The 26,822-nt window shown below is 46.1% G+C and overlaps 1 protein-coding gene across 3 annotated transcripts in view; it reads right to left on the minus strand.

Annotated features, from left to right (window-relative positions):
* DCTD (dCMP deaminase) overlaps window positions 1–22,305 on the minus strand; it is a 36,349-nt gene extending 14,044 nt beyond the window's left edge. Inside the window, exons 1-3 of one of the 3 annotated variants that reach the window (XM_027530019.1) lie at window positions 22,281–22,305; window positions 8,741–8,855; window positions 8,249–8,384 (exon numbers count right to left, since the gene is read on the minus strand). In XM_027530019.1, the coding sequence (XP_027385820.1) occupies window positions 8,249–8,384; window positions 8,741–8,848 (244 nt within the window). In that variant the 5' untranslated portion in view covers window positions 8,849–8,855; window positions 22,281–22,305. Of the gene's footprint in view, window positions 1–8,248; window positions 8,385–8,740; window positions 8,856–10,813; window positions 10,884–22,093; window positions 22,119–22,280 lie in introns of those variants that run through there. The other 2 variants (XM_027530017.1, XM_027530016.1) reach the window with 2 other exon arrangements.
* Between the last annotated feature and the right edge of the window lie 4,517 nt (window positions 22,306–26,822).

The following is a 26,822-nucleotide window of genomic DNA, read 5'->3' on the forward strand; positions in this document are numbered from 1 at the left end:
ATCTGCAAGCAACTATGTGCTGCAAAAACAGACACCAGCCCCTCCCCTTGGTCAGACAACATAAACCTCTCCCTTGCCGCACCCCAGTCCTGCAGCTGGCCGTCAATCTGCTCTCTTCCCAGACATCTCAAAACCGGATCTCCATCCGCTCTGCCCACTGCCTCACCTGCTGTGCGCCCTCCACCTGCCTCCAGTGTACCTTCAACCCTCCCTGCTGCCTGGAGCTGCTCTCTGCAATGGGGACATGACCCCGTGGTGCTGAACCACACGGGCATTTTCCCACCTCCCTGGACCTCTCGGCAGCCTTTGGTGTGGCCACCCCTTGCTACTTCTGGAAACACTGTTCCGCGTGCTCCCTAACGTCATAGTCCTTCCCTGCAGCCCCTTCTGCTTCCATCAGCCTCTGCACCCATGGTGCTCAGGGACGCGGCCAGGGCCCAGCCTCTGCGTGCTCTCCCTGAGTCACCTCACCCATCCCCATGAAGTCATCCCAGGCCAACAGGCCACGCAGACATCACCCTCTGCTCTCATACCCAGCCTACAGACCTCACACCCTCCGTGGGAGCTCCCACAGATGCCTCCAACCTCACGGCTCCAGATTTCCCTGGCTCTGACCCCAGACCTAGGTCATGGGACCAAAGCTCTTCCCATCCCCCAGCACCCGCCCATCCTTACCTGATGGGGCCTAATGAATCCTTCAGATCTCCAGGTAATGCTCACTTCCTCAAAAAGAACATTCAGCAACATCTGTTTATGCCAGTCCCAGCCACCTGCTCTACTACTAGTCTGCAAGCTCCTTGAACACAGAGGCCATGGTCATTATTTACTGCTGTTGAGTGCCTAGCATAGAATATGTATCATAGATCTCCCGTAAGTTTGCTGAGTAAATGAACAGCTACAGGTGAACATACCCGGGAAGACATCATGTATTATAAAATACAGTTACAATTTTTAAAAAAGGAAGCAAGAAGCCTCAAGAACTCAGCAACAGACCACTCAAAGTGATACAAGAATACAGGGCTCATTAGTATTTACTTCACCTTCTAAAAAGTTATAATTCACTTGCAGAAGGAAAAAGGACATGGAGGAATTCTGCTTCTCTTTCCCACCTAAACTCAAAATTAATGGCATTTTGAACAAAGTCTTTTAATTGCAGAATTTAAAAATTCATGCTCGGTTATCTTATTCAATATTTTAAAGTTACTATGGCATCTATCATTTGAAAGAAGCACAGAGATGAAATTTACACCTCCACTAACTGGCCAGGACCTGTGCATCAGATGGTTAGAGCAGGGAGAAGACGGGCACGTTCTAATCCCCAAATTCTCCATTTATCATAGGATTTCCTGAAGCCGGGCCAGCATCCGTGTTTCAATAACCATCACCAGATGGACTGACTCACAGAGGACTCGCCAGTCCTTTCTTTCTGTTTGGTCTTAGAATCACCAAGCATGATTCTTGGTCTTGACTAAGCATGTCTCCTCTCTTCATATATTTCCTTGTACTTACAGATGGGCTGGAGGAGGAAATGGCAACCCACTCCAGTGTTCGGGCCTTGAGAATTCCATGGACAGAGGAGCCTGGCGGGCTACTGTCCATGGGGTCACAAAAAGCTGGACACGACTGAGCGACTCAAGCATGCACGCCCACATGGGGTCTTCTTCACTGCTGTCCGCCAACCTTTTTCTCATCTGTTTGTGGATGAAACACTCTTCAACTGTCCCCTCCTGCCTGGTTCATACATCTCAGAACTGAAGCAGATTTGAATTGCTGGAAGGAGGGGAAGGTATAAAGCCTGTTCTCTATTAATTTGTCCACACGCACAGATGCGTATTCCTTCTGTGTTGCTGCCATTAGCAGCCGTTTGCTGTAGCTCTCACCCCAGATGCTTCCAGAATGCCTTAAAAAAAAAACCCTAAGCAGAGAAACTGTACCCTGATTGAATACAATCAAAGCTATATTGTTTAATTTTTCTGGAGAAGTCTAGAACTGGTGGAGTCCTCAGTAATCACTTATTTCATAGAGATATTGGGATGTGAAAGTCAAGTTGTGTATCTGACAGCCCCACAATCCCTGGGGTTTACACACACCACACCCGGAGCCCAGGCTCTGGACAGTCAGTCTAGGAGGATTCTCTCGTGTGAACCTGATAACTGTCATCTTAAGCACTGCGCAGCTTTTCTTAGCCAGTATGCATATTCAAGGTTTGCACAGTCCTATCCAAATATAAAACCATAGTCCCTTAAGAAGCAGAAGCCAAAAAACAATATAAATATTTGCAAAAATCTCTAGGAACCAAATTTTGGTGTGTATTTCTGGGAGAAGATATGTATCAGTGACAGCATTAACACAGCTTATGAAAGATGGACTCTTGATGGAAAAAAACTCAAAACAAAACCTTAACAATTCAGGCCAGTTTCAGAACAGATCAAACGAGATCAGCATAACTGACACAGAATAGATGGATAAAGACCCCAAGGGTCATCGGAGTCAGCGGCTCTCTGTCAGCACACTGCCTGGTACACAGAGTTTCTAAGCAAAAGCTTATCATTGTAGAGAATTAAAGAAGTTATATTTATCATTCAGATAATTAATGGGCTGACACGCTTGATACAACCTAAACAAGGCTGAATGTGGCCCTGAAGTTTTACAGAGGCCATTAATCTCTCAGCAAACCTTTTATTTAGAGACAGTACAAACTTTAGCCTGCTTCCTGGTCATCAATTTGGAAATCACTAACCTTGAGTTGTTTTAAGTTTTATTATAAACTTCCATGAAGTAAACAGACTCTTTATAAGCAAAGGCCAATAAGTGTATTTTCATGGGTAGGTTTGATCCCATAGATGAGCATTTGAGCTGTTCCTACATTGCCTCCACAGAGCCAGGTATTCGTATGCACTGTTACTACACATCCTTTCTAGATACTCATGGTGAAATAGTAATCTCCTGCTCTTTGAAAATAATTAGCCCTGAATCTATAGATTAAAATGTATAGGTAATGAGACTTTCCTGGCAGTCCTGTGGTTTAGACTTAGCCTTTCACTGCAGGGAGCGCAGGTTCAACCCCTAGTTGAGAAGCTAAGATCTCACAAAAAAACATAAAAACACAAGCACTATTGTAACAAATTGTATGCAACAAATTCAATAAAGACTTTAAAAATGGTCCACATCAAAAAACTTTTAAAACAGATGAAAGTCAAATAAATGAATAAAATCATGATTTGTTCTTTCCTAAGGACTGTTTATAAATGTTTATAAACATTTATACCTGAAAATGAAATACACTTATGTTAAGCTGGTTGAATTTCAGGGGGAGCCTCATACATAAGCCGTTGTGTTTGCCTGTTTGTCTAAGACAGTACATGGTTGAAACCCAAGTTTGCCTCTCTTTTCATAAAAACGATCTCCTTTATTTCTTTACTATAAACTTGCTCCAAGGTTTTCCATTGATTACACTAGTTATTTTGTATAAAGTCCCTAATTAGACCCACTGTCAGGATATGAGTGCAGGATGGCCAGGGCAGGGGAGGGGGGGTTGGGGGCTGCCACCAGTGAAATTAGAATTCTGCAGGAAAAGAAACAGCAAGTCATCAAATCCATGGATCTGCCTAACAGAACCAGAGGGCATTCAGTTTCAACCAGCTGAGGGAACAAATTTGATCTTAATTACTAAGAAGCTCCTACAAGTTGTGAGGAAGCCACAGCTTAAGGAGGATCAGCCTCCTAAGTTCTTGATAAATTAGTTTCTCAAGACTAACCTTTTGGATGCCAAAGAAATATATCACATGCGTGGCAGTCAGGAAAATGTCAGTGTTCAAGGGGGTAAGGTAAACGGCTAAGGAAATCACGAAAATGACATCTATGCATGCTTAACAATATGCTAAATCTGAAAAATAAAGATTACATTTAAATATAAAATTGAAAGAACTGCCACATACTGGCAAAACTGTTTCAAGCTGCCATGTTCAACTCTTGCCTTAATTAATTCCAGCACTTTCCTTCCCAGCATTATACCCTTGTTAGAGTTTTTCTGCAGAAATACGAACTGACTCTGGAAAAAGCCCCACATCGCCATGTTTAGCTGATGCATCAGAGAACAGGGCTACCCACCCTCTTGGGACATCAAGACTATGGTCCCTTCCATGATGAAAAGGGCAAAGCAACAGGCAAAGCAATCCTGGCTTCGTGATTGACCGGGATGGGAAGAGGAGGCCAAGAAAGGCATGTGCTTCCCCACGAATCCCTTCTCCCGTGGGAACCAGCATGGCAGGAAAACCCAGGCAAGCTTGATGTGCATGGGGAGCTCCTTTACAAACATGAACTTTAACAACAGCTCCTGAGAAAGAAAGAAGCTGATTTCACGCCAACACTCGGTCTGTAAACCATGTCATCAAAATCGCTTATGAAAACCCACAGAAAGAGCGATCTCTGCATTACCACAAGTATTTCACCTCCATTTTATAAAATTGGTATTTTGATTAAATGTGCTTCACTCTGATGAATTCCACAAAGAGAAACGAATGGAAAATGTCAGCTGAATTCTTCATCCTGGGGTTAGCAACCACCCCCTCATGAAAATCAAAGCCTTCCAAAGGTTTTTACCTGGTAAATTAGATAAATCTGCTCCTTCCTGGGTTTTTGTTTTGTTTTGTTTTGTCTTCCATTGTCATTCATGTGAAAAGTTGTCACTATAATAATGCTGATTTCTTCCTGACACAGTTAACTGACATCATACTATCTTTTGGATTTTTCGGGAAAGAGATGAGATAAAATGCAGTTTCCTTGGCAGGGGGAATTTTCATTTTCCATATTAATACTACATTATCGTCAAATCATTTCCTGAAGTTTTGATCCTAAGCCTGGAAGAACAGAAACACCCTTTAAAAATGCCTCTCCAGAGACCTGGCCCAGAAGAAGCCCAGTCTTCCTATTCTGACACATGTATTCTGTGCTTACCTCCTGTCCACAAAGTGTCAATCAAGACTGCTGCTGCTGCTAAGTCACTTCAGTCGTGTCTGACTCTGTGCGACCCCATAGACGGCAGCCCACCAGGCTCCCCCATCCCTGGGACTCTCCAGGCAAGAACACTGGAGTGGGTTGCCATTTCCTTCTCCAATGCGTGAAAGTGAAAAGTGAAAGTGAAGTCGCTCAGTCGTGTCCGACCCTCAGCGACCCCATGGACTGCAGCCTTCCAGGCTCCTCCATCCATGGGGTTTTCCAGGCAAGAGTACTGGAGTGGGGTGCCACTGCCTTCTCCGAAATCAAGACTAGTGACTTCCAAATTTACAGCATTAATAAGGAGAATGACTAAGTTGTATAATTTACTGGTAAACTTAAACTCACACAATTCCCAAGCTCCCCTTTGCAGCAATGTGAAGGCAGGCCAGGTGTATATGGCTTCCTACCCCGTCCTAGGCACAGGCCACCAACCACCTGAGCATTCCACCTCTGGCAGGTCGTTTCATGGAAATCTCTGTTTGTTCAAGTGCATAGAGAGAAAACGAAAATGGGAGGTCCGCTGTGCCTCGATCCACCCATTTCGGCAAAGCTGAACTCCGGTGCCTCCCTGCAGGGAACACAGAGCACCAGCCCCAGCGTTAGATGATGTCACCCTCCTGTGTGGCGTTGTATTCATTACCTGACATTTCTGGGCCTGCAGATTCCTAACCATGAATGATGTGGGCAGCTAAGATCCTGTGGGCATGAACCCCAGGCACCAGTGAGGTTCTTCCAGGGGTACAGGACCACAGACTGGCAAACAGGCATCCAGCACTTACCTATACTTTTCCCAAACGTGTGCAAATGCTGTGCAGTAACGTTCAGATTACTGCAAAGTATTACTGATAAACAACTCTTTGTCATCATGGATTTTCTGACTCAAAAGATACTACAAAAAAGCATGACCTCACTTATATATGGAATCGAAAAAATAAAAACAAGGTCACAGGTACACAGATGGATGGTTGCCAGAGGTGGGAGGTGGGGCAGAGAAACAGGCAAAGGGGGGTCAAAGGTACAAACCTTCAGTTATAAAATAAGTCCTGAGGCTGTGGTGTACAGCATGGTGCCTGCAGTTAACACTACTGTACTGCACACTTGAAAGTTGCTAAGAGATCTTATAAGTCCTCATCATAAGAAAAAACAATTTTCTGTAAACATTATCAAATATCGGTATGTATGAATCATCATGTCATATGCTTGCCACTAATGTAAGTGTGTATGTCAATTACACCTCAACTTTTTAAAAAAGATACTAATAGTTTAACTAGCACTATATAGGGGTCTTGGAAGTTTTTTGGTTTTTTTTTTTTTTTTTGACATTTAAAAGAGGGTCCCATATAATCAGTTGTTGTCCTTCAGTTGCTGAGTTGTGTCTGACTCTTTGTGACCCCGTGGACTGCAGCATGCCAGGCTCCTCTGTCCTTCACTACATAATCAGAAGAACTAGGAAATCAGTGGTCTAGAATCTAGATCATCTCTACAGCTCTTTTATAGGGATGGACATATCGTCTATCCTTCCTGAAATAGCAGTTTTCACAATTCCAGACACGGTCAAGCCCACACAATTCCAGACACGGTCACTTACTTTGTCATTAATTTTTTTAAGTCATAAAATGGAAAAAAAGAATCTGTATTTTAGGAAGTAACTGAGCTTATTATGAGTAAGCTGAGCTCATGAGTAACTGAGCTCAGTAACCCATGAGGACCCCTCTACACCCATGTGACCACTGGCATCTCTTTGTGTAACCAGCCTTAGCACCAGAGACACCTCCCAAGAATCCCTCTATTAGGAATTCAGCACTATCCCGACTCAGTGAATAAGGGCTGGGGTACTCACACCCTTCAGCGCGGACTCTGAATTCACTGACTCATTTCTGTGATCTTTATATGGGACCTTGGACTGTCCCATGAGAAATCACCTTTGCATGTGCCTACAAACAATGAAACCATTTCCCTTCTTTCTTATTGAAAGCACACAGAATCACAAGCAAGAAGACCAAAAGTTTCTAAAACACATAGACCCATCTTTCCCGCACTTCACTCCTCTCAGCTGAGGCAGAGAAGGCAGTTTTACCCTCTTTTCCCTGGGACCCTGCCCTTTCTACTCCTCCAGGGGGGACTATGAAACCCCCTGCAGCACCAAACTGTGTCTGATTCCCTGAGAACCCATAGTGCTCCGTAGTTCTCCCCAGTCTCATTCCTCAATTCCTTCTCCACCTCCAGGCACGTTTTTCTTCTTGCCCTGAAGCAGCTTAGACGGACGTTATGGGGCGTATTTAACATGATTAAGGTCCAGGAACATAGTAAAAAATACGTAAATTCGGCTAAACGGAGACTTGGAGCTCTTCATGAGGGAAAACTTTAGAGGAAAACCTCACAGGCAAGAGTCAACTTTAACAGAAAGGGCTCACATCACACCTGAACTCACTGCCTGCCTGCACTCGTTTCCCGCAAGCACATCTTTCCCATTCGGGTGGCCCCCATCTACGTGACTCCCAGCAGAGGCGGTCTGTTCATAAACACAGGTCCACGCCTTAAAAGAAATTCAGCAGCATATGAAGCCCAAGGCACCTCTTCCCAGCATTAGCTGCATATTCTCCAGGGAATTCAAGGAAGAAAAGGATGCTTGCTGGGCCCTCCCAGCTTATCTCTCTGAAGGGAGTCTCCCTGGGGCTCAGATGGGCCACAAGCATCCTTCCCTAATTTAATGATAAAAACCAGAAACGGCCAGGCCCAGGGTCGGCTCCACGCATCTGGCTTGTAGTCTGACCCCCATCCACCCTGGCAGTGCAGCGCCCCAGAGAACAGGAGGAGGTGACTGCGTCATCCCTCGCCCAATGCCCAGCTCACAGCTTGTGTCCTGCCTCCCAGAGGTGAACCTGAGCCAGAGGTCCTCGGTAGGTGGAAATACATGCTGCTCCTCATCAGAGCAAAGCCCAGGCTGGTACTCAGTTAACTGGCTCCGTTCATGAGTCGCCAAGACACAAAAGGCAGGGGCCACCATGCCCACTTCACAGTCGCCACCCCCAGGGCTGCGGCACTCTGCAGAGACGCCCGCCACCTGCAACGCTGCCCAGCCTAGCCACCGCCAAGCCTCCACTCCTTGGCTCCCTTTGGAATTTAAGGGAAGGGGGTGGGAAGCTGGGCTAGTTCAATAGGATTTGTTTTCTTAACTGGAAAGGTAAGCCCTGGTAAGCCCTCACCGAGGCCATGCCACGAGCAGGACAGAACACACAACGTGCCCTACCGTAAGGGTACTTGGTATCCAGGATGTTCTCTGCTGTCCTCCTCCAAGGCAAGAGGTCATCACTGCACCCATTTGGCATCCCGTTGTATCCGATGCCCACGATTTTGTTTTCTGCATTCACGATGCAGGCACCGACCTGCAGGGAAACACGCCCAAAGGCTTGATGACTTCAAGGGGCCGGTCTGCCACTGCAGAGGCAGCAAATGAGACCAGAGGCCTGCAGAGCTCCAGAATGGGCAGGCAGCCTCTGGAGGGGCCGAGAGCTCTGTCTCCTTGGGGTACGAGAGACAGTAAACAGGGGTGTGTGACAATTTACTCTCTCACAGGAGAATGTGAGCAGGCAGGAATGCTGTGCAAAAGACAGTAGATTGACTCTGCTTTTCTAAGTTGGCAGGGGTCCACAGAGCCTCTTCCTTTTGTAATTTGCTCACTCGTGGGCATCTCCATGTCTGTCTGCCAGTGTCCAAACATTCTCCTGCAGAAATTGCTTACCTGGGAATTTGGATCTTTGCTCCTCTGTGCTGATAAGAAGGCCACCGCCATGAAATACTCAGGCCATTCGAGATAGTCATCACGTTTTCTGCAGGGAACTTCGCTCATGCTGGGTCTAGAAGGCAAACACACAACAAAACAGCAGTCGACAAACACATTTTGGTCAATCTGCTTTCCAATTCGACCCAAGCACACGTCAGCTTTGGCTCTCCAAACTTAAAACAATTTCTATTGACATTTATCAATCAGACATCACAGCACATTAACCCTGGACATTCTATGGTCTTAAGAAAAAAAAATTAAGTTAACTTTCAAAAGTTTGCCTGTGCAGCTGCACCTTCCCAAATATTATATCTATTTACTACTTTCTCATAGGATTTTTTTTTTGGAAGTTACTGCACATGCCTGAACTACAAATCATTCTCATCTTTTACCTCTCTCCCTTATCAAATGATGTCAGCACAAGAGGGCAGGGGAAAAGAGAACATTTTTTGACCATCTAATCTACCCTGCCTGCACACTAAGTCACTCCAGTTGTGTCCAACTCTTAGTGACTATGGACTATAACCCGCCAGGCTCCTCTGTCCATGGGGATTCTCTAGGCAAGAACATTGGAGTGGGTTATCATTTCCTTCTCCAGGGGATCTTCCCAACTCAGGGATCGAACCCATGTCTCTTATCTCTCCTGCATTGGCAGGCACAATTTCTTACCAATAGGGCCACCCAGGAAGCCCAATCTACCCTAATCTATTTCAGATACTCTTAAAGGTTGTACACATCAACTCAATGAAGGCTTCTTCTGAGTTAAGGTAACTCACACCCCTCTAACAGAGACTCAGAGAACTTATGCAACTTGCCCTAAATCAGGTGGGATTACTATCCACGCCAGAAGGATTCCACATGACTCCGTCCTAGCTGTGATATTCCTGTGTCCCTCTCCTTTCCCTTCCCTTAGTTTCCCCAGATGGGACAGAAATTATCCACCCAGAGTAGTGACTCAAACGAAGAGAAACTATTTAGACTGTTGCTATGATTATGGCAAGATTTCAGGAACACTGGGCTACACTCAGGGGAAGGAACTGTCTCTACAACGGAGATAGAGCCCCTAAAGTGGGCTAAAACTGCCAGTAAGGGGGAGGGGCCCTTTCAAGGGAGAAGAAAACAAGAGCAAAGAAGCAGAGCAACACAGGAACCGACTTCAGTGAATCTGGAGAAAGCCTAGGCATCTGGGCTTAAGAAAGGTGAGCATTTCCGGCAGCTCGGCTTCGGGATCCAGCTGTGATGCTACAGCTAGGACCAGAGCCAGAGGGTGCCTACGACTGGGTACCATCCACTGGGAACCATCCGATTTGTTGTGTAGTCGCCAGTCGCCCAGTCGCTCAGTCACCTCCGACTCTGCAACCTCGTGGGCTCCTGGGCTCCAGGCTCTTCTGTCCATGGGATTTCCCAGGCAAGAATACTGGAGTGGCTTGCCATTTCCTTCTCCAGGGGATCTTCCCCACCTAGGGATCGAACCCGTGTCTCCTGCATTGGCAGGCGGACTCTTTACCACTGAGCCACCGGGGACGTCCCCGAACTGGTTCATTCAAAGTTTAAGGGTTAGCACCCAAACTCGCTGCGGGGGCCCCGGGATGAGTGCTTGCCAAACAAGAAGACGAAGACGGGAAGGAGAGGGTAACTTAATACCCCGATTTGGTCTACCGTTCGCCGCCGGTGCAGAAGCACAAGAGGACCACAGGTCCGGGGAGATGCCGCTGGTCAACCGGCAGAGTCACAACCCGCCCTCCTCCCGCCCCAATCCCAGGCAGGAGCCCGCCGCCCCGCTGCACACGTGGCCGCTGGAAGTGACTTCCAGACTTCCCCGGCGCGCGCCCTCGGCTCCCACGGCAGGGGGAAGGCGTCTCGGAGGCCGCGGGGCCCGCCGCGAAAAGCACCGAGCGCCGCCGACCCCGCACGCGCTCCCCCGGCAGCAAGTGTAACCGGGAGGGGGCGTCCCCGGGGCTCCGCGCGCTCCGGCCGCGCCACGTGGCCCGCACCGCTGCCCCCGCGCCCCCTCCGGCCACGGCCGGCGACCTGCAGGCCAGCGCCCTTCCCAGCCGTCCTGCCGCCGCCGCCGCCGCCGCCGCCGCCGTCCCGCCGCGCGCCCGGGGAGGAAGTCGGCCGAGGGGGCGGGCCCGCCGCGCGGCCGGAAGGCGGCGGAGGCCCGGGCCGGCGCGCGGCCGGGGAGGGGTCCCGGGTGGGGTCGCGGGCGCCTCCGCGTCCCGGCACGTTGGGAGCCCGGCCAGCCCACCCGAAGGTCCGGCCGCGGCCTCTGGGCCGGGCGCGGGAACGACCCCTGCCGGGGACCCTGTCCCCACTTTGTTGTGGGGGGTGTGGTTTGGGGTTCGCCGTGACTTTGATCGGGTGGCTGCGACCTGCGCGGTCGCCCCACCGCCCTGGGTTCTCCCGAGGGACCGCCGGCAGCCGCTCCCCGGCCGCGGGCTCCGACTTCAAGACAACCGCTGCTTTTTTCCGGAACTCTGGATCTGAGGGTAGTTTTTGTTGTTGATGGTGCAGGTTTGGGGTGTTTCCCCACCACCACCACCGCTTGGATCTACCGTCAGCTACTTAAAGCTCTCGCTATAAAGCAATGTGATAGATAGAAACTATGAGCGTAAGAGACCCGAAAGAGTCTATAGCAATCAAACCGAGAGGGGCAGGAAGGAAGAACTGGTTTTGGCCTCTGGAGTGGGCCTCCCGTGTCGCCGTAGCAGCTTCGGTTTCTGGGAGGAAGGGTTCGTCGGAGGCAGCGCACAGAAGCTCTGCTTCGAGGCACAAATGCCTCGAAGCTGTATTTGCATAGGCGCTTTGCTTGGCCAGCTTCCAGTTCCTACTCAAATTCTGTGGAAGGGCCTGACACGTGTGCTGAACTAGCCTGCTACCCCTTCCCGGCCCCCAGGCCTGTGCACACCCTCTCCTGGTATTCCCCATGAAAGGTTTGCTGGCTATAAAATTGTGCATAATCTGTTACAATTGTTAAAAAGATCAGCAACACGCAGTACAGGTCAATAGGAAAGCCCTTGGGTGACATTTCTGAAGTCCTATGCTCCAAGGAAGTAAATCTGATTTTAACTTTGGTATTCTATTCAGACACCCAGCCCCTAAGTCTGGTGGAACACTGGTTCCACCACAGAATGACAAAAGAACCCCTTTCTGTCTCACATATGGGGCTTGAGGATACTGTCAGCACTCCATAAATAACAGCTAGTGTAGTAATCGTGAGTTCTGATCAGCACCTCCCAGATCTGAGCCTCTAATCCAAACAAAAGCGTGTTAACTATATTAATTTAGCCTCACAGAGGAAGAATGATGAGAATAAACAGTTGGTTCTATCTAATTTCTCACTACAGCAGACACATCATTCTTCATCTCCATGGTCCAGCCTGTAGATTCAATAATTAAATTATGTACTGCGTTCAGTGAATGCCGGGAAAGCGAAGGGGGAAAATACTTCATCGTTAACTATAGATTTTTTTTTTTTATAAGACTCAGGCTGGAAAGAGCTACATAGATTAAGATGATGATTTTTAATGTCAAGTTAACTTTACTCGGCTGTCTTGTTGCCACTAAAATATATTATATGCTGAGCCCCTGGTTCCCCTCCCCTCTCCCAAATCCACTGCTTGGTCCGTGTCACCCTCATCTATAGTCTTTGCATCTTCATAGATCCATTTCTCTTCTTACCAACCTCCAACCTATACATCACCCATTGCTGCTGGTCTTTCAACCACAACATCATTAAGCTTTCTTCCTTCCTCTGCTCTGTAAAGACTGTCATACATAATTTAGTTACTTCTCATCATTCTCCATTTTGGTCAACTCTCACACTCCCCTCTGCAATAAATTCAGGATCCTGCTTGCTGCAAACACATTACCCTCAGTGTTCCTGCATTTCACTGAAAGTCTCTCATCTTATTAGATGACATCATTCATAATACAGGAAACCCTCCTGATTCATGGTTTCACAACCTGAGGTTTCAATTATTCTATACACACAGTGAACCCAGGCAGCCCAGGAGGAAAAAAATGCCTTCCTTGGTTATCTTGCTCATTAACACCCTGTAACTCCAAGTGTGACTGTAGGTGTTAAAGCTCTCCTGTTAATACCTTGCATTTTGGTTTATAATTGAAGATCTTCCTCCACCCACCCCAGACACAGGGGCTCACTATTTTCAGCCACATCAAGTGTGAGGTTTCACATGGGGTGAACACAATCGGCTGTTTGAAGGATTATGGTCACGGGCTTTGGCTTGGTGCCTCTATTTACAGGCCTGCGGGTTATCTATGTCTGATCTGTAGCACAACCTGGAATATATTTCAGTACCTTGAAGGTGGCGGATCCAGGTTAAAAGGCAGCCTCAGATGGGGCTTTGATGGCATTCATAGATGTCGGCTCTATCAAGACACTGCTCACCACTTCTCAGCTACCCAGAAAAGGAGGCGGTTCGCAACCCAGAAACAGAGGCAGGAAGTGAGGAAAGTCACCGATCTAGGGGCATTAAGTTTGTCATGGGAAAAGGGCACCTGCCTTGGCGTCTAACAAGACTGTGACCTCCAATTCCACTTCTTACCATGTGATCTTCAAAAGTCTTTTGTTTCCTCATCTGTAAAATCAACAACATTCATGCATTCGATCATTTTTAAGTAATTCTCTATGCATTAGGTGAAGTGAAAGTCACTCAGTTGTGTCCGACTCTTTGCAACCCCCTGGACTATGCAGTCCATGGAATTCTCCCCAGAGTGCTGGAGTGGGTAGCTGTTCCCCTTCTCCAGGGGACTTTCCCAACCCAGGGATCAAACCCAGGTCACACGCATTGCAGGCAGATTCTTTACCAACTGAGCCACCAGGAAAGCCTAAGAATACTGGAGTGGGTAGCCTATCCCTTCTCTGGGGGATCTTCCCAACCCAAGAATCAAACCAGGGTCTCCTGCATTGCAGGCGATTCTTTACCAGCTGAGACATCAGAGAAGCCCTTGCATTAAGTGCTGTGAATCTCAGTGACAAACAAGATAAACCCATTCTTGCCTTCACAGAGCTTACCCCCCTCCAAAATAAATACTAAATAAATGACCCTCATTGCTGACTCAGTTAATGCAACAAATGCTATTATTAGGTAACATGCCCATCAGAATATCTTTGTTCTTTATCCAGTCATTGTCAGGACCAAAAACTTCTTTCCATACCTCAACCACAACCCAGAAGAGAAGTCAATGTAAATTACAGGAAATTAAAATTAATTATATGCTCTTGTCAATATATACATTTGTATACATGTGTTAGAGCAGGAAGTCGGTTGTTCATGGTTAATGAAAGGCAGACAGACTGCACATTGACTTCAAGATTCCTAAACAAGATGTGGGTCTATGAGTTGAGGTCCCCAATTATTTTCATCATGACAGAGCTTCAAAATGATAACAAAGATCAGTGAAGAAGTGTTAACTTGTCATGTGCACAAAGCTGGGTGCTTTGGTCTTGTGTATCACTAAATGTTTGTGGACTAAATAAAGGAATTTTGTTGTTTTGTTTAGTCACTTAGTCATGTCCGACTCTTTGCAACCCCCTGGACTGTAGGCAGGCTCCTCTGTCCATGGGATTCTCCAGGCAAGAAAACTGGAGTGGGTTGCCATTTCATTCTCCAGGGGATCTTCCCCACCCAGGGATCGAACCCACATCTCCTGCACTGGCAGGCAGATTCTTTGCCACTGAGCCGGAGTGGGTAGCTGTTCCTTTCTCCAGGGGATCTTCCCAACCCAGGGATCAAACCCAGGTCTCCCACATTGCAGGTGGATTCTTTACTACCTGAGCCACCAGGGAAGCCCAAAAATACGGGAGTGGGTAGCCTATCCCTTGCCTTCTCCAGCAGATCTTCCCAACCCAGGAATCGAACCAGGGTCTCCTGCTTTGCAGGCTGATTCTTTGCCAGCTGAGCTACCAGGGAAGCCCACTGAGCCACCAGGGAAGCCTAAATAAAGGAATTAATAGGCAATAATTGCTTTATGCCAAATTTTTTGCAGCATCCATCCCACGTGTCAAGAGAAGAATTCCTTGAGACTACCCTGGAGGTCCAGCGGCTAAGACTCCAAGATCTCAATGCAGGGGTCCCAAGTTCGATTGCTGGTCAGGGAACTAGATCCCACATGCCTTGAGTCAGAATTCGCATACTGCAACTAAAGATCCCACGTGTTGCAACTAAGACCCGGTGCAGCCTACGTAAATAAATATTTTAAAAGGAGAGAAAGAAAATGACAAGGGTTTTGGTGCAACCCTGGGAGCACAGGAAGATTTAGTAGCTTAAAAAATGAAGGGGAAGTCTTCCTTTGTAAACTCTATTATATGCCTCTATCTGCTTCCTTTTTCTCCTTGTGCTTGATGGACCTGGAAAAACATTAATAAGTAAGACACTAGAGCGAGTGGCTGAGGCGCCAAGGGGGAGTTGAGCTGTTTTCAAGACTTGTAGTATCTTAGTCTTAGAATCTGAGTCTTGGCCTGTAAGTAACCAGCCATCTCCAGGGCCAGAGCCGCAGGCAGCTAGGAGGCTGGCTGTAGCATATCAGTTCTCCCCACAACTTGCTTTTCCTTCACAGAGCTGCACTTGCAGCCTCTTTCACACATAACTGGTTGAAGTTGATGGAAATTACATGTCTTATCACTTCTTAAAAGAAAAAAATATATAGAAAATGTAAATCTAAAAGAAATGGGCAATTTTCTTGTACCACTTTATATTTCTGTGTAAGTTACCAAGTGCCAATCATTCTTACTTTTTAAAATTCAAATTTGTCAAGCAGCACGCAGGCTTTCAATGTTGTACAAGAAAAGATAATGCTTCGTGGGGAACAGTCACTTATGTTAGTTCTGCAGACATGCCTGCCTACCAAAAGAGAATTTAGCAGATTGCTGGTTTGGGAGAAATGTTAATGACCTCATTAAATGATCCTCTCAGCTCTGGGGTCACCACGGAAGGGTAAGCAACAAGGTATTACAGTTCTGGATACAGAAATCTTTACTGACATCAAAGTCACCACTCATCTTGTAGTGTGTTTTTACCTGATGTAACAAGGTGAGTGCCCAAGAATCAGCATAAATGAGAAGCCCTGGTAAACTGTACTGGGAAGTTAATGGCTATCACAATCTGCTTGGAGCGTTGTGCCTTCCATCAGCTCACCAGAGCGCTCACTAGGGGTAAACGTCTAAAATGAAAAAGCAAGAATCAAATTAATGTGTTAGTACTGCAGTTCACCTGTAGTTGTTCTTCAGTCGCTAATTCATGTCTCACTTTTTGGCATCCCAAGGACTGTAGACCACCAGGCTCCTCTGTCCATGGGATTTCCCAGGCAAGAATACTGGAGTGGGTTGCCATTTCCTTCTCCAGGGGATCTTCCTCACCCAGGGATCAAACTCGAGTCTCCCGCATTGGCAGGGGGATTGTTTACCTCTGAGCCACCAGGGCAGCCCATTGCAGCTCCCTCTGTATGTGTATAGTGAGGGTAACATCTGTGGTCTTGCTAATGACATCAACAGTCAAGGCCATGAAGTGAAAAGTCAGCTTCTACAGGCATGAACAAGCAAAATAAAGCAGGAAGCCTATCCTGTCTGAGTCGCTACTGACACTGTTCACAGTAAGAAATTCTAAGCTTGGATGCAGGAGGTGATGGAGAACAACACGGCAATGACAAGGTCAAAGTCTGTCCACGCCCCTTTGGGATCAACCTCTGTCCACTGCAGGGTGTGACTGACAGCCCAGATATGATGCCGGGTGCCAGCCATGGAGCATTCTGAGACACTCTGCTAGTCATGCTATCTTCGAATTAGCCCTGGGTTGAGTTAAATATCCACCGAAAGGAGTGGAAGCATCCTCGTGAAATCATCCTTACGAGAACAGGAGAGCTTTAATAGTTTGGTGGTTACAGTAACCACTAGCCTGCTAGAAAAATCAATATCTCCGCAGTGTTACAATCACACCAAGGGGTCCTGGAGCCGAGCCCTGTCACTGAAGAAGAAACTCGGATTCATTAGAGCAGGAAGTCAGGATGTGCAGGGAGGTCAAGCACAAATACAACCTGGGCTCTTTTGTCCGCAAATTCAAGAAGATGCTCTTCTTTCAGGATCCAAGTTTGTTTTTTTTTTGAAAAGCACAGAATTTACAAAGCTGGAAGTGACCTCAACAATCACCGAGTCCAGCCCCTTCTCTTTACAGATGAGGAAATAGTGGCCCAGAAAGATGACTTGGCTTGCTCCCATTCACCCAGCTGACCTGGTGAGATTTCCTCCAGGCGTCACAAGGCTCGTCCCCAGTGTTAGAGCCTATGAACAAAAGCACACAGCTCTTCATTTAGAGCCTCGAAGGAAGGCACTCTGCTCAGCCTTCCAGGAGCACAAAGAAAGCGGAATCTCCCAACTCTGCGCCTGAGAGAAGGTAAAACTACATGACAGGTAAAACCACATGACAATGTTCGATGCTTAGGTTGCAATGTAAGGTGACGATAAAAAAGGTGTCCAGGGGACTTCCCCAGCGGTCCAGTGGTTACGGCTATGCATCCTAATCCAGGAGGCACAGGTTTGACCCCTGGTCAGGGAAACTAAGATCCCACATTCCGCACAGCATGGCTAGAGGGGGAAAAAAAAAACCAATTTGAATGAGCTGTCCAGAGTAGAACATGATTTGTTGTATATGTCTTCTACAGAAAAATAGCCTTTTCTGCCCACCCAGGAAGTCGTTTATAGACATAGAGTTACCCCTGCTCTCTTTGTCATCACTGCCAGTAGATACAATATTCTGTTTATAACCCAGTTCCTTTTACAGAAGAAGTGCAAAATACACAAGATGCAAAGGACGGGAGCCTGCACAAGACATAATAAGGATCACACGAATCTCAACCATCAGTACCAGAAGTTGCCCTAATTGTAGCCATTCACAACCTGGGGACAAGATCCCATCTTAGATCAGATCAGTCGCTCAGTCGTGTCCGACTCTTTTCGGACCCATGAATCGCAGCATGCCAGGCCTCCCTGTCCATCACCAACTCCCGGAGTTCACTCAGACTCACGTCCATCAAGTCAGTGATGCCATCCAGCCATCTCATCCTCTGTCGTCCCCTTCTCCTCCTGCCCCCAATCCCTCCCAGCATCAGAGTCTTTTCCAATGAGTCAACTCTTTGCATGAGGTGGCCAAAGTACTAGAGTTTCAGCTTTAGCATCATTCCTTCCAAAGAAATCCCAGGGCTGATCTCCTTCAGAATGGACTGGTTGGATCTCCTTGCAGGCCAAAGGACTCTCAAGAGTCTTCTCCAACACCACAGTTCAAAAGTGTCAATTCTTCGGTGCTCAGCCTTCTTCACAGTCCAACTCTCACATTCATACATGACCACAGGAAAAACCATAGCCTTGACTAGATGGACCTTTGTTGGCAAAGTAATGTCTCTGCTTTTGAATATGCTATCTAGGTTGGTCATAACTTTCCTTCCGAGGAGTAAGTGTCTTTTAATTTCATGGCTGCAGTCACCATCTGCCGTGATTTTGGAGCCAGAAAAATAAAGTCTGACACTGTTTCCACTGTTTCCCCATCTATTTCCCATGAAGTGATCGGACTGGATGCCATGATCTTCGTTTTCTGAATGTTGAGCTTTAAGCCAACTTTTTCACTCTCCACTTTCACTTTCATCAAGAGGCTTTTGAGTTCCTCTTCACTTTCTGCCATAAGGGTGGTATCATCTGTATATCTGAGGTTATTGATATTTCTCCCAGCAATCTTGATTCCAGCTTGTGTTTCTTCCAGTCCAGCGTTTCTCATGATGTACTCTGCATATAGGTTAAATAAACAGGGTGACAATATACAGCCTTGACGTACTCCTTTTCCTATTTGGAACCAGTCTGTTGTTCCATGTCCAGTTCTAACTGTTGCTTCCTGACCTGCATACAAGTTTCTCAAGAGGCAGATCAGGTGGTCTGGTATTCCCATCTCTTGAAGAATTTTCCACAGTTTACTGTGATCCACACAGTCAAAGGCTTTGGCATAGGCAATAAAGCAGAAATAGATGTTTTTCTGGAACTCTCTTGCTTTTTCCATGATCCAGCGGATGTTGGCAATTTGATCTCTGGTTCCTCTGCCTTTTCTAAAACCAGCTTGAACATCTGAAAGTTCACGGTTCACATATTGCTGAAGCCTGGCTTGGAGAATTTTGAGCATTACTTTACTAGCGTGTGAGATGAGTGCAATTGTGCAGTAGTTTGAGCATTCTTTGGCATTGCCTTTCTTTGGGATTGGAATGAAAACTGACCTTTTCCAGTCCTGTGGCCACTGCTGAGTTTTCCAAATTTGCTGGCATATTGAGTGCAGCACTTTCACAGCATCATCTTTCAGGATTTGAAATAGCTCAACTGGAATTCCACCACCTCCACTAGCTTTGTTTGTAGTGATGCTTTCTAAGGCCCACTTGACTTCACATTCCAGGATGTCTGGCTCTAGGTGAGTGATCACACCATCGTGATTATCTGGGTCATGACGATCTTTTTTGTACAGTTCTTCTGTGTATTCTTGCCACCTCTTCTTAATATCTTCTGCTTCTGTTAGGTCCATACCATTTCTGTCCTTTATCAAGCCCATCTTTGCATGAAATGTTCCTTTGGTATCTCTGATTTTCTTGAAGAGATCTCTAGTCTTTCCCATTCTGTTATTTTCCTCTATTTCTTTGCATTGATCACTGAAAAAGGCTTTCTTATCTCTTCTTGCTATTCTTTGGAACTCTGCATTCAGGTGTTTATATCTTTCCTTTTCTCCTTTGCTTTTGGCTTCTCTTCTTTTCACAGCTATTTGTAAGGCCTCCCCAGACAGCCATTTTACTTTTTGCATTTCTTTTCCATGGGGATGGTCTTGATCCCTGTTTCCTGTACAATGTCACGAACCTCATTCCATAGTTCTTCAGGCACTCTATCTATCAGATCTAGGCCCTTAAATCTATTTCTCACTTCCACTGTATAATCATAAGGGATTTGATTTAGGTCATACCTGAATGGTCTAGTGGTTTTCCCTACTTTCTTCAATTTCAGTCTGAATTTGGCAATAAGGAGTTCATGGTCTGAGCCACAGTCAGCTCCTGGTCTTGTTTTTGCTGACTGTATAGAGCTTCTCCATCTTTGGCTGCAAAGAATATAATCAATCTGATTTCGGTGTTGACCTTCTGGTGATGTCCATGTATAGAGTCTTCTCTTGTGTTGTTGGAAGAGGGTGTTTGTTATGACCAGCGCATATTCTTGGCAAAACTCTATTAGTCTTTGCCCTGCTTCATTCCATATTCCAAGGCAAAATTTGCCTGTTACTCCAGGTGTTTCTCGACTTCAGGGAATTGTCTTATGTTTCTGTGTGAGTTGCTCAGTCGTGTCGGACTCTGTGTGACCCTATGGACTGTAGACAGCCAGGCTCCTCTGTCCATGGGATTCTCCAGGCAAGAATACTGGAGTGGGTTGCCACTCCCTTCTCCAGGGGATCTTCCCGACCCAGGGATCAAACCCGGCTCTCCAGCATTGCCGGCAGATTCTTTCCAGTGTGAGCCACTAGACCTGTGCTTAAGCCCAGACAAGGAAGACTACATGCTCTCTTCTGTATTCACTGAATATTAAATGTTACTATGTCCCTAACATATTCACAGCCCCCTCCCTCCAGAACCATGGACTTTCAGACAAATAAGTATACACACATATTCGAGGCCTTTCCGCTTTGTTCTATTTAATTCAAGCCTTGTTGAAATCTCAGGGATAACATTACTTTTTTAGATAGAGTCCCACTATCTTTGCACCTATACAAAAAGCATCGTATGAAATACATAAATAAGAGCAGGCAGGGAGCACACCCTCGCGGACTGGAGAAGATGCCTGGATCTGGCTTGGAGGCTGATAGCTTAAAAAACTAAGTCTGGCTGCTGGAAACCAACAATATCTCCACAATAGTGCAGAGACCCCCATGTAAACTCCTTATCTTTGCCTTCCACTCCTTTATGTTTTCGTATGCTTGGCTCCCTGTGAGACCCAGAGGAATTCCCTTTCTTGAAAGTCTTTGTAAATAGCCTATTCACTCCCTTGCTATTCTCATGCAACACCACAAATGCTATGTGCTGGCAAAAGGTGAGATAGCAAGTTTACGTTTTAGAGTGTAATTTCACCATGGAGCAATTCGTTTTGTTTGTAACAGCCTGCCACTGTTCCAGCCAGATGCAGTACGCTAGGCTCTGGGACAGAGGAAAGAACTTCATTTTCTAAAAATGGGGGCAAATTCTATCACTGCTTTTAGTGGCACATTAAGCCGGTTAGTACTAGCCAGAACCAACATTTCACATGCAGGCATATTCTCTACTTGAAAGCCAAGTGTCCTTCAAAAGACGGAGAAATTATTTGGGATTTTTGAAAACATCAAAGGAATCCCCCGCAAACAGTCCCCATAAACGCCTCGATCAGTTTAGCAACTGGGGCCAGAGCCGATGGCTTTGATTTCTCTTTGATGCAAACCATAATACAGGATGGAATGGCTTTGGGAAATGGTCATAAGCAGTGGCCAGGAAAGTGCATTCTTCTATGTTAACAGCCAGACCCCCGCGCTGATGTGCTGAAGCCCAGTTGATGGTTGGCATTATTCATTCACAATGCGGACTACAAAGCACTTCCCCCGCTTGCTTCACCCAAACAGAATCGCATCCTCCTGCTGTATATACAGAGATTGCAGCAGTAACCGAGACGCTTGAAGAGTTTTTTCACCGCGTCTGCCTTTAGAGGTGCACATTTGGCTCAGCAGAAGCTAAACATTTTTAAGAGCACAGTAAGAAATAGGCCAGAAAACATCAAAGCTTTATAGCTTTTGAGAAAACTTGATGGTCTTGCTGGTACAACTCCCTGTGATATGGTTCAGTTGTAATAACAATAGAAACTGTATCAGTGCAAACTGCTGATGAAACATCAGAAAATGTAGCCAAGGGTCTTTTAAACCCATTTAAGAACTGTTCTTTTGAACTGCGCCTCTTAGCCTTGGAAAAACCTCTTCGAGATTTTAAGCAGGGCTTCTGGATGAACTGCAGAGTGAGAACCCGAAATTATCTCGTGCACTGAAATCAATATCCAGCGGTATTTTCTCTTTGAGAGAAATTCAACCCGACAGAAAAGAGAAGGAGCCATAAGGAAACCGGGACCCTGGCTAAAACGCTCGCCTTAGAAAATACACTGTAAAACAGTTCAAATGAGGTGATGTCACCAGAAGCAGAAAACCATAGTGACAGAATCAAATGTGATCTGGACCTCAGAATACTTCATTATCTCTACCGCAGGTCACTAACCTTCACACGACGCATCCATCAGCCTGGATAGCCATTTGGAAGCCGCCGCTGGTAGCTAGACGGCGCAGTGACCACCCACACACCCCACGATCGCAGGCGAGCAGGGTTCAAACGGAGGCCTGGGCGCTCAGACCCAGGTTTGCTAGTCTCCAAGTGCTCTCTAGTGGCCAGAGGAACAGAAAATTACCTGACACTTGGAAAGCACTTTGGGGGATGATTGAGAACTAGGGAGAGGTCTTGGGACCGGCAGGGTAGCGATGCTGTCTAACGCAGTCTGCATCTCCTGGGTCTGGAGTGTTGGTCGCTCAGTCGCATCCGACTCTTTGCGATCCCATGGACTGTAGCTCACCAGGCTCCTCTATCCTGGGTCTGTGGGAACATTTTATGAGCAAACTTGCCATTTCCAACGACTGTGTCACTACCTGTAAAACACTGATAAATCATTATGCTCAGCAGTGTAATTTCTATACTGTGTGCTACAGGCTTATCAAATTCATGGGGGGAAGCACTTGGAGGGGGCTCATTAGTGAAAGGTATGTCGAAACAGAATACAAAGTACATTGAGCTTGTCCATTTATCTGACTGTGCCAATGCTCTCTGCTCTGCTTCATAAACGTAAGTCATTGTGCTGTGCTTCGTAAGCATAAGTCACTGTTTTAGGGAATGTGATGAGCTTAGGCGTCAGGCTTGGCTGAAAAAAAATCATTTTTCAGCACCTGTATATTCCAAGCACAGTCCTATATTTTATCTTTGTGTGCATGTTCAGTTGCTCAGTCGTGTCTGACTCTTTGCGACCCCATGGACTGTAGCCTGCCAGGTTCCTCTGCCCATGGAATTTTCCAGGCAAGAATACTGGAGCATATTGCATTTCCTCCTCCAGGGGGTCTTCCCAACCCAAGGATCAAACCCACGTCTCCTGTGTCTCCTGCACTGGCAGGTGGATTCTTTACCACTAGCACTTTGTTTAATCCTCACGAAGAATCCTCTGATGGAGGAATCACTGTCTGGATTTTACTTTTTTCCAGAGACAAGGTGGAGGTTGACAAACTTTTCCTAGAAAGGACCAGTGAGTAAATATTTCAGGCTCTGAGGGCCACCTGGCCTCTGTCACATCCGTGTATCCACTGAACTCTGCAGTTACAGCGTGAACACGGTCAAGGACGATAGACAAACAAATGGGAGTGGCTGTATCCCAGTAATACTTTATTTGTGGGCACTGAAATGTGAATTTCATGTAACTTTCACACGTCTCCAAATATTGTTCTTCTTTTGGTTTTGTTTCAGCCATTTAACAGTGTAAAAACTGTTCCTGTCTCATGGGCCATACAAAAATAGGTAACAAAGCCGTACAAAAACAGTGGGCTGTGTTGGCCACCAGCCAGAGTTTGCTGAGTCCTGCGATAAGAAAACTGAATCTCAGTCCACAGTTCTGTAAGTGGTGGCATCAGCAGTCAAGCCAGCCTGACTGTGATCCCAGCTGAATCGTGTGTCACGAGCTGGGCCTTCATTTCTAGTACATCAGACCTCCTCCCGCTCCTGCCTTCAGCATCGGAGTAAATTTGGTTTTTGTTTGTTATGAAAGAGAAAATTCAAAAGAGAACTTCTCCAGAAAGAGCCAAGACAAAGACAGGGGAAAAGAAAACAAGCATTGAAGGTAGCCAATTAAGCATTAAGAGTTACGCACAGCGCCCTTCCTGGAAGACCAAGACACTGTGGAGATTTCTAAATCAGACGGAAGTCACAGTCCCTGAATTCAAAAGACTTGGTATCATAGAAGGAACATATTAGGAAATCATCAAAACACATTTTAAAACTTGCATGTGTCTATCCCATCACCTTTAGCTGGAGGGGAATACACATAACAAGAGAGGCTGCTAGGAGACAGCCTCCCGGGAGCCCAGGTCTCCTACTTTGAAAAGTGTCAGGCAGGTCTTCCCTGGTAGTCCAGGAGCTAAGCCTCTGAGCTCCCAATGCAGAAAGCCCAGGTTCGATTCCAGGTCAGGGAAATATAGCCCACAAGCCACAACTAGGAGTTCTCATGCTGCAGCTAAGATCCAGAGAAGACAAAAAAAAAAAAAAAAAGACTAGCAATTGTCTAAAAAAAGCAGTGTCAGGCATTAACTCACTTGTAGTCTGAAGAATTTCAAGTCACAATACCCAGGCACACACACAAAAAAATTTCTTATCTTTTCTACAGTTTAGATTTAACTTTTACTTTGGGCTGTAACTCTGTCTAGCAAAAGAAATGTAGACTTTGTCTTTTCAAGTTTAAAATCTTACGTAAATAAGTAAGCCAATCACACTTTATCAGCACAAAGGTAGAGAAATACGTTACTGGAACAGAAAAGAGAATCCATAAACAAGCTCACTTATGAACGGAGACTTTATAAATTACCATGTTAGCAACCGCAGAGCAGTGGGGGGGAAATCCATAGTGTCAGAATAGTTGGAGGCCCATGTGGACAAAATTAAAACTTGACCACTACCAAACATGAACACAAAAATTAATTCCAGGTGGACGGCAGATCCAAAGGTAAAAAGTAAACAATAAAGCTTGGCGATCAGTGCTGTCCAAGAGAACTTTCTATGATGGTAGAATGTTCTATAATTCTGCACTGCCCAATACATTAGCCACAACTTACGTGTGCTTACTGAGCCCCTGAAATGTGGCTAGTGCCACTGAGAAACTGTCCTTTAAATTACATTAAATTTTAGTTAATTTAAGTTTGAAAGGTGAAAGTGAAAGTCACTCAGTTGTGTCTGACTCTTTGCGTCCCCATGGCTTATACAGCCCATGGAATTCTCCAGGCCAGAATACTGGAGTGGGTAGCCTTTTCCTTCTCCAGGGGATCTTCCCAACCCAGGGATCAAACCCAGGTCTCCCACATTGCAGGTGGATTCTTTACCAGCTGAGCTGTAAATGGCCAGGGGCTTCCCAGGTGGCGCTAGTGGGAAAAGAACACGCCTGCCAATGCAGGAGACGTAAGAGATCCAGGTTAGTTCCCTGGGTGGGGAAGATCCCTTGGAGGAGGGCATGGCAACCCACTCCAGTATTCTTGCCAAGGACAGAAAAGCCTGGTGGGGTCCATAGGGGCTCAAGAGTCAGACATGGCTGAAACGACCTAGCACGCACGCACGTCACACATGGCCAGTGGCTACTACTACATCAGCACAGACCTAGAGGAAAATTCAAGATAATACTTTCCTGACCATGCGTCAGGAATGGCGAACCACTTCAGTATTCTTGCCTTGAGAACCCCATGAACAGTATGAAAAAAGCAAAATGATAGGATACGGAAAGAGGAACTCCCCAGGTTGGTAAGTGCCCAACATGTTACTGAAGATCAGTGGAGAAATAACTCCAGAAAGAATGAAGGGATGGAGCCAAGCAAAAACAATACCCAGTTGTGGATGTGACTGGTGATAGAAGCAAGGTCCAATGCTGTAAAGAGCAATATTGCATAGGAACCTGGAATGTCAGGTCCATGAATCAAGGCAAATTGGAAGTGGTCAAACAGGAGATGGCAAGAGTGAATGTCGACATTCTAGGAATCAGCGAACTAAAATGGACTGGAATGGGTGAATTTAACTCAGATGACCATTATATCTACTACTGTGGGCAAGAATCCCTTAGAAGAAATGGAGTAGCCATCATGGTCAACAAAAGAGTCCGAAATGCAGTACTTGGATGCAATCTCAAAAACGACAGGATGATTTCTGTTCGTTTCCAAGGCAAACCATTCAATATCACAGTAATCCAAGTCTGTGCCCCGACCAGTAACACTGAAGAAGCTAAAGTTGAACGGTTCTATGAAGACCTACAAGACCTTTTAGAACTAACACCCAAAAAAGATGTCCTTTTCATTATAGGGGACTGGAATGCAAAAGTAGGAAGTCAAGAAACACCTGGAGTGACAGGCAGATTTGGCCTTGGAGTACAGAATGAAGCAGGGCAAAGGCTAATAGAGTTTTGCCAAGAGAACGCACTGGTCATAACAAACACCCTCTTCCAACAACACAAGAGAAGACTCTACACATGGACATCACCAGATGGCCAACACCGAAATCAGATTGATTATATTCTTTGCAGCCAAAGATGGAGAAGCTCTATACAGTCAGCAAAAACAAGACCAGGAGCTGACTGTGGCTCAGATCATGAACTGCTTATTGCCAAATTCAGACTGAAATTGAAGAAAATGGGGAAAACCACTAGACCATTCAGGTATGACCTAAATCAAATCCCTTATGATTATACAGTAGAAGAGAGAAATAGATTTAAGGGACTAGATCTGATAGATAGAGTGCCTGATGAACTATGGACGGAGGTTCGTGACATTGTACAGCAGACAGGGATCAAGAACATCCCCATGGAAAAGAAATGCAAAAAGTAAAATGGCTGTCTGGGGAGGCCTTACAAATAGCTGTGAAAAGAAGAGAAGCCAAAAGCAAAGGAGAAAAGGAAAGATATAAGCATCTGAATGCAGAGTTCCAAAGAATAGCAAGGAGAGATAAGAAAGCCTTCCTCAGTGATCAATGCAAAGAAATAGAGGAAAACAACAGAATGGGAAGGACTAGAGATCTCTTCAAGAAAATCAGAGATACCAAAGGAACATTTCATGCAAAGATGGGCTCAATAAAGGACAGAAATGGTATGGACCTAACAGAAGCAGAAGATATTAAGAAGAGGTGGCAAGAATACACAGAAGAACTGTACAAAAAAGATCGTCAC

This window comes from Bos indicus x Bos taurus, chromosome 27 (genome assembly GCF_003369695.1).
Source record: "Bos indicus x Bos taurus breed Angus x Brahman F1 hybrid chromosome 27, Bos_hybrid_MaternalHap_v2.0, whole genome shotgun sequence".
In the NCBI taxonomy this organism is placed as follows: Eukaryota; Metazoa; Chordata; class Mammalia; order Artiodactyla; family Bovidae; genus Bos; species Bos indicus x Bos taurus.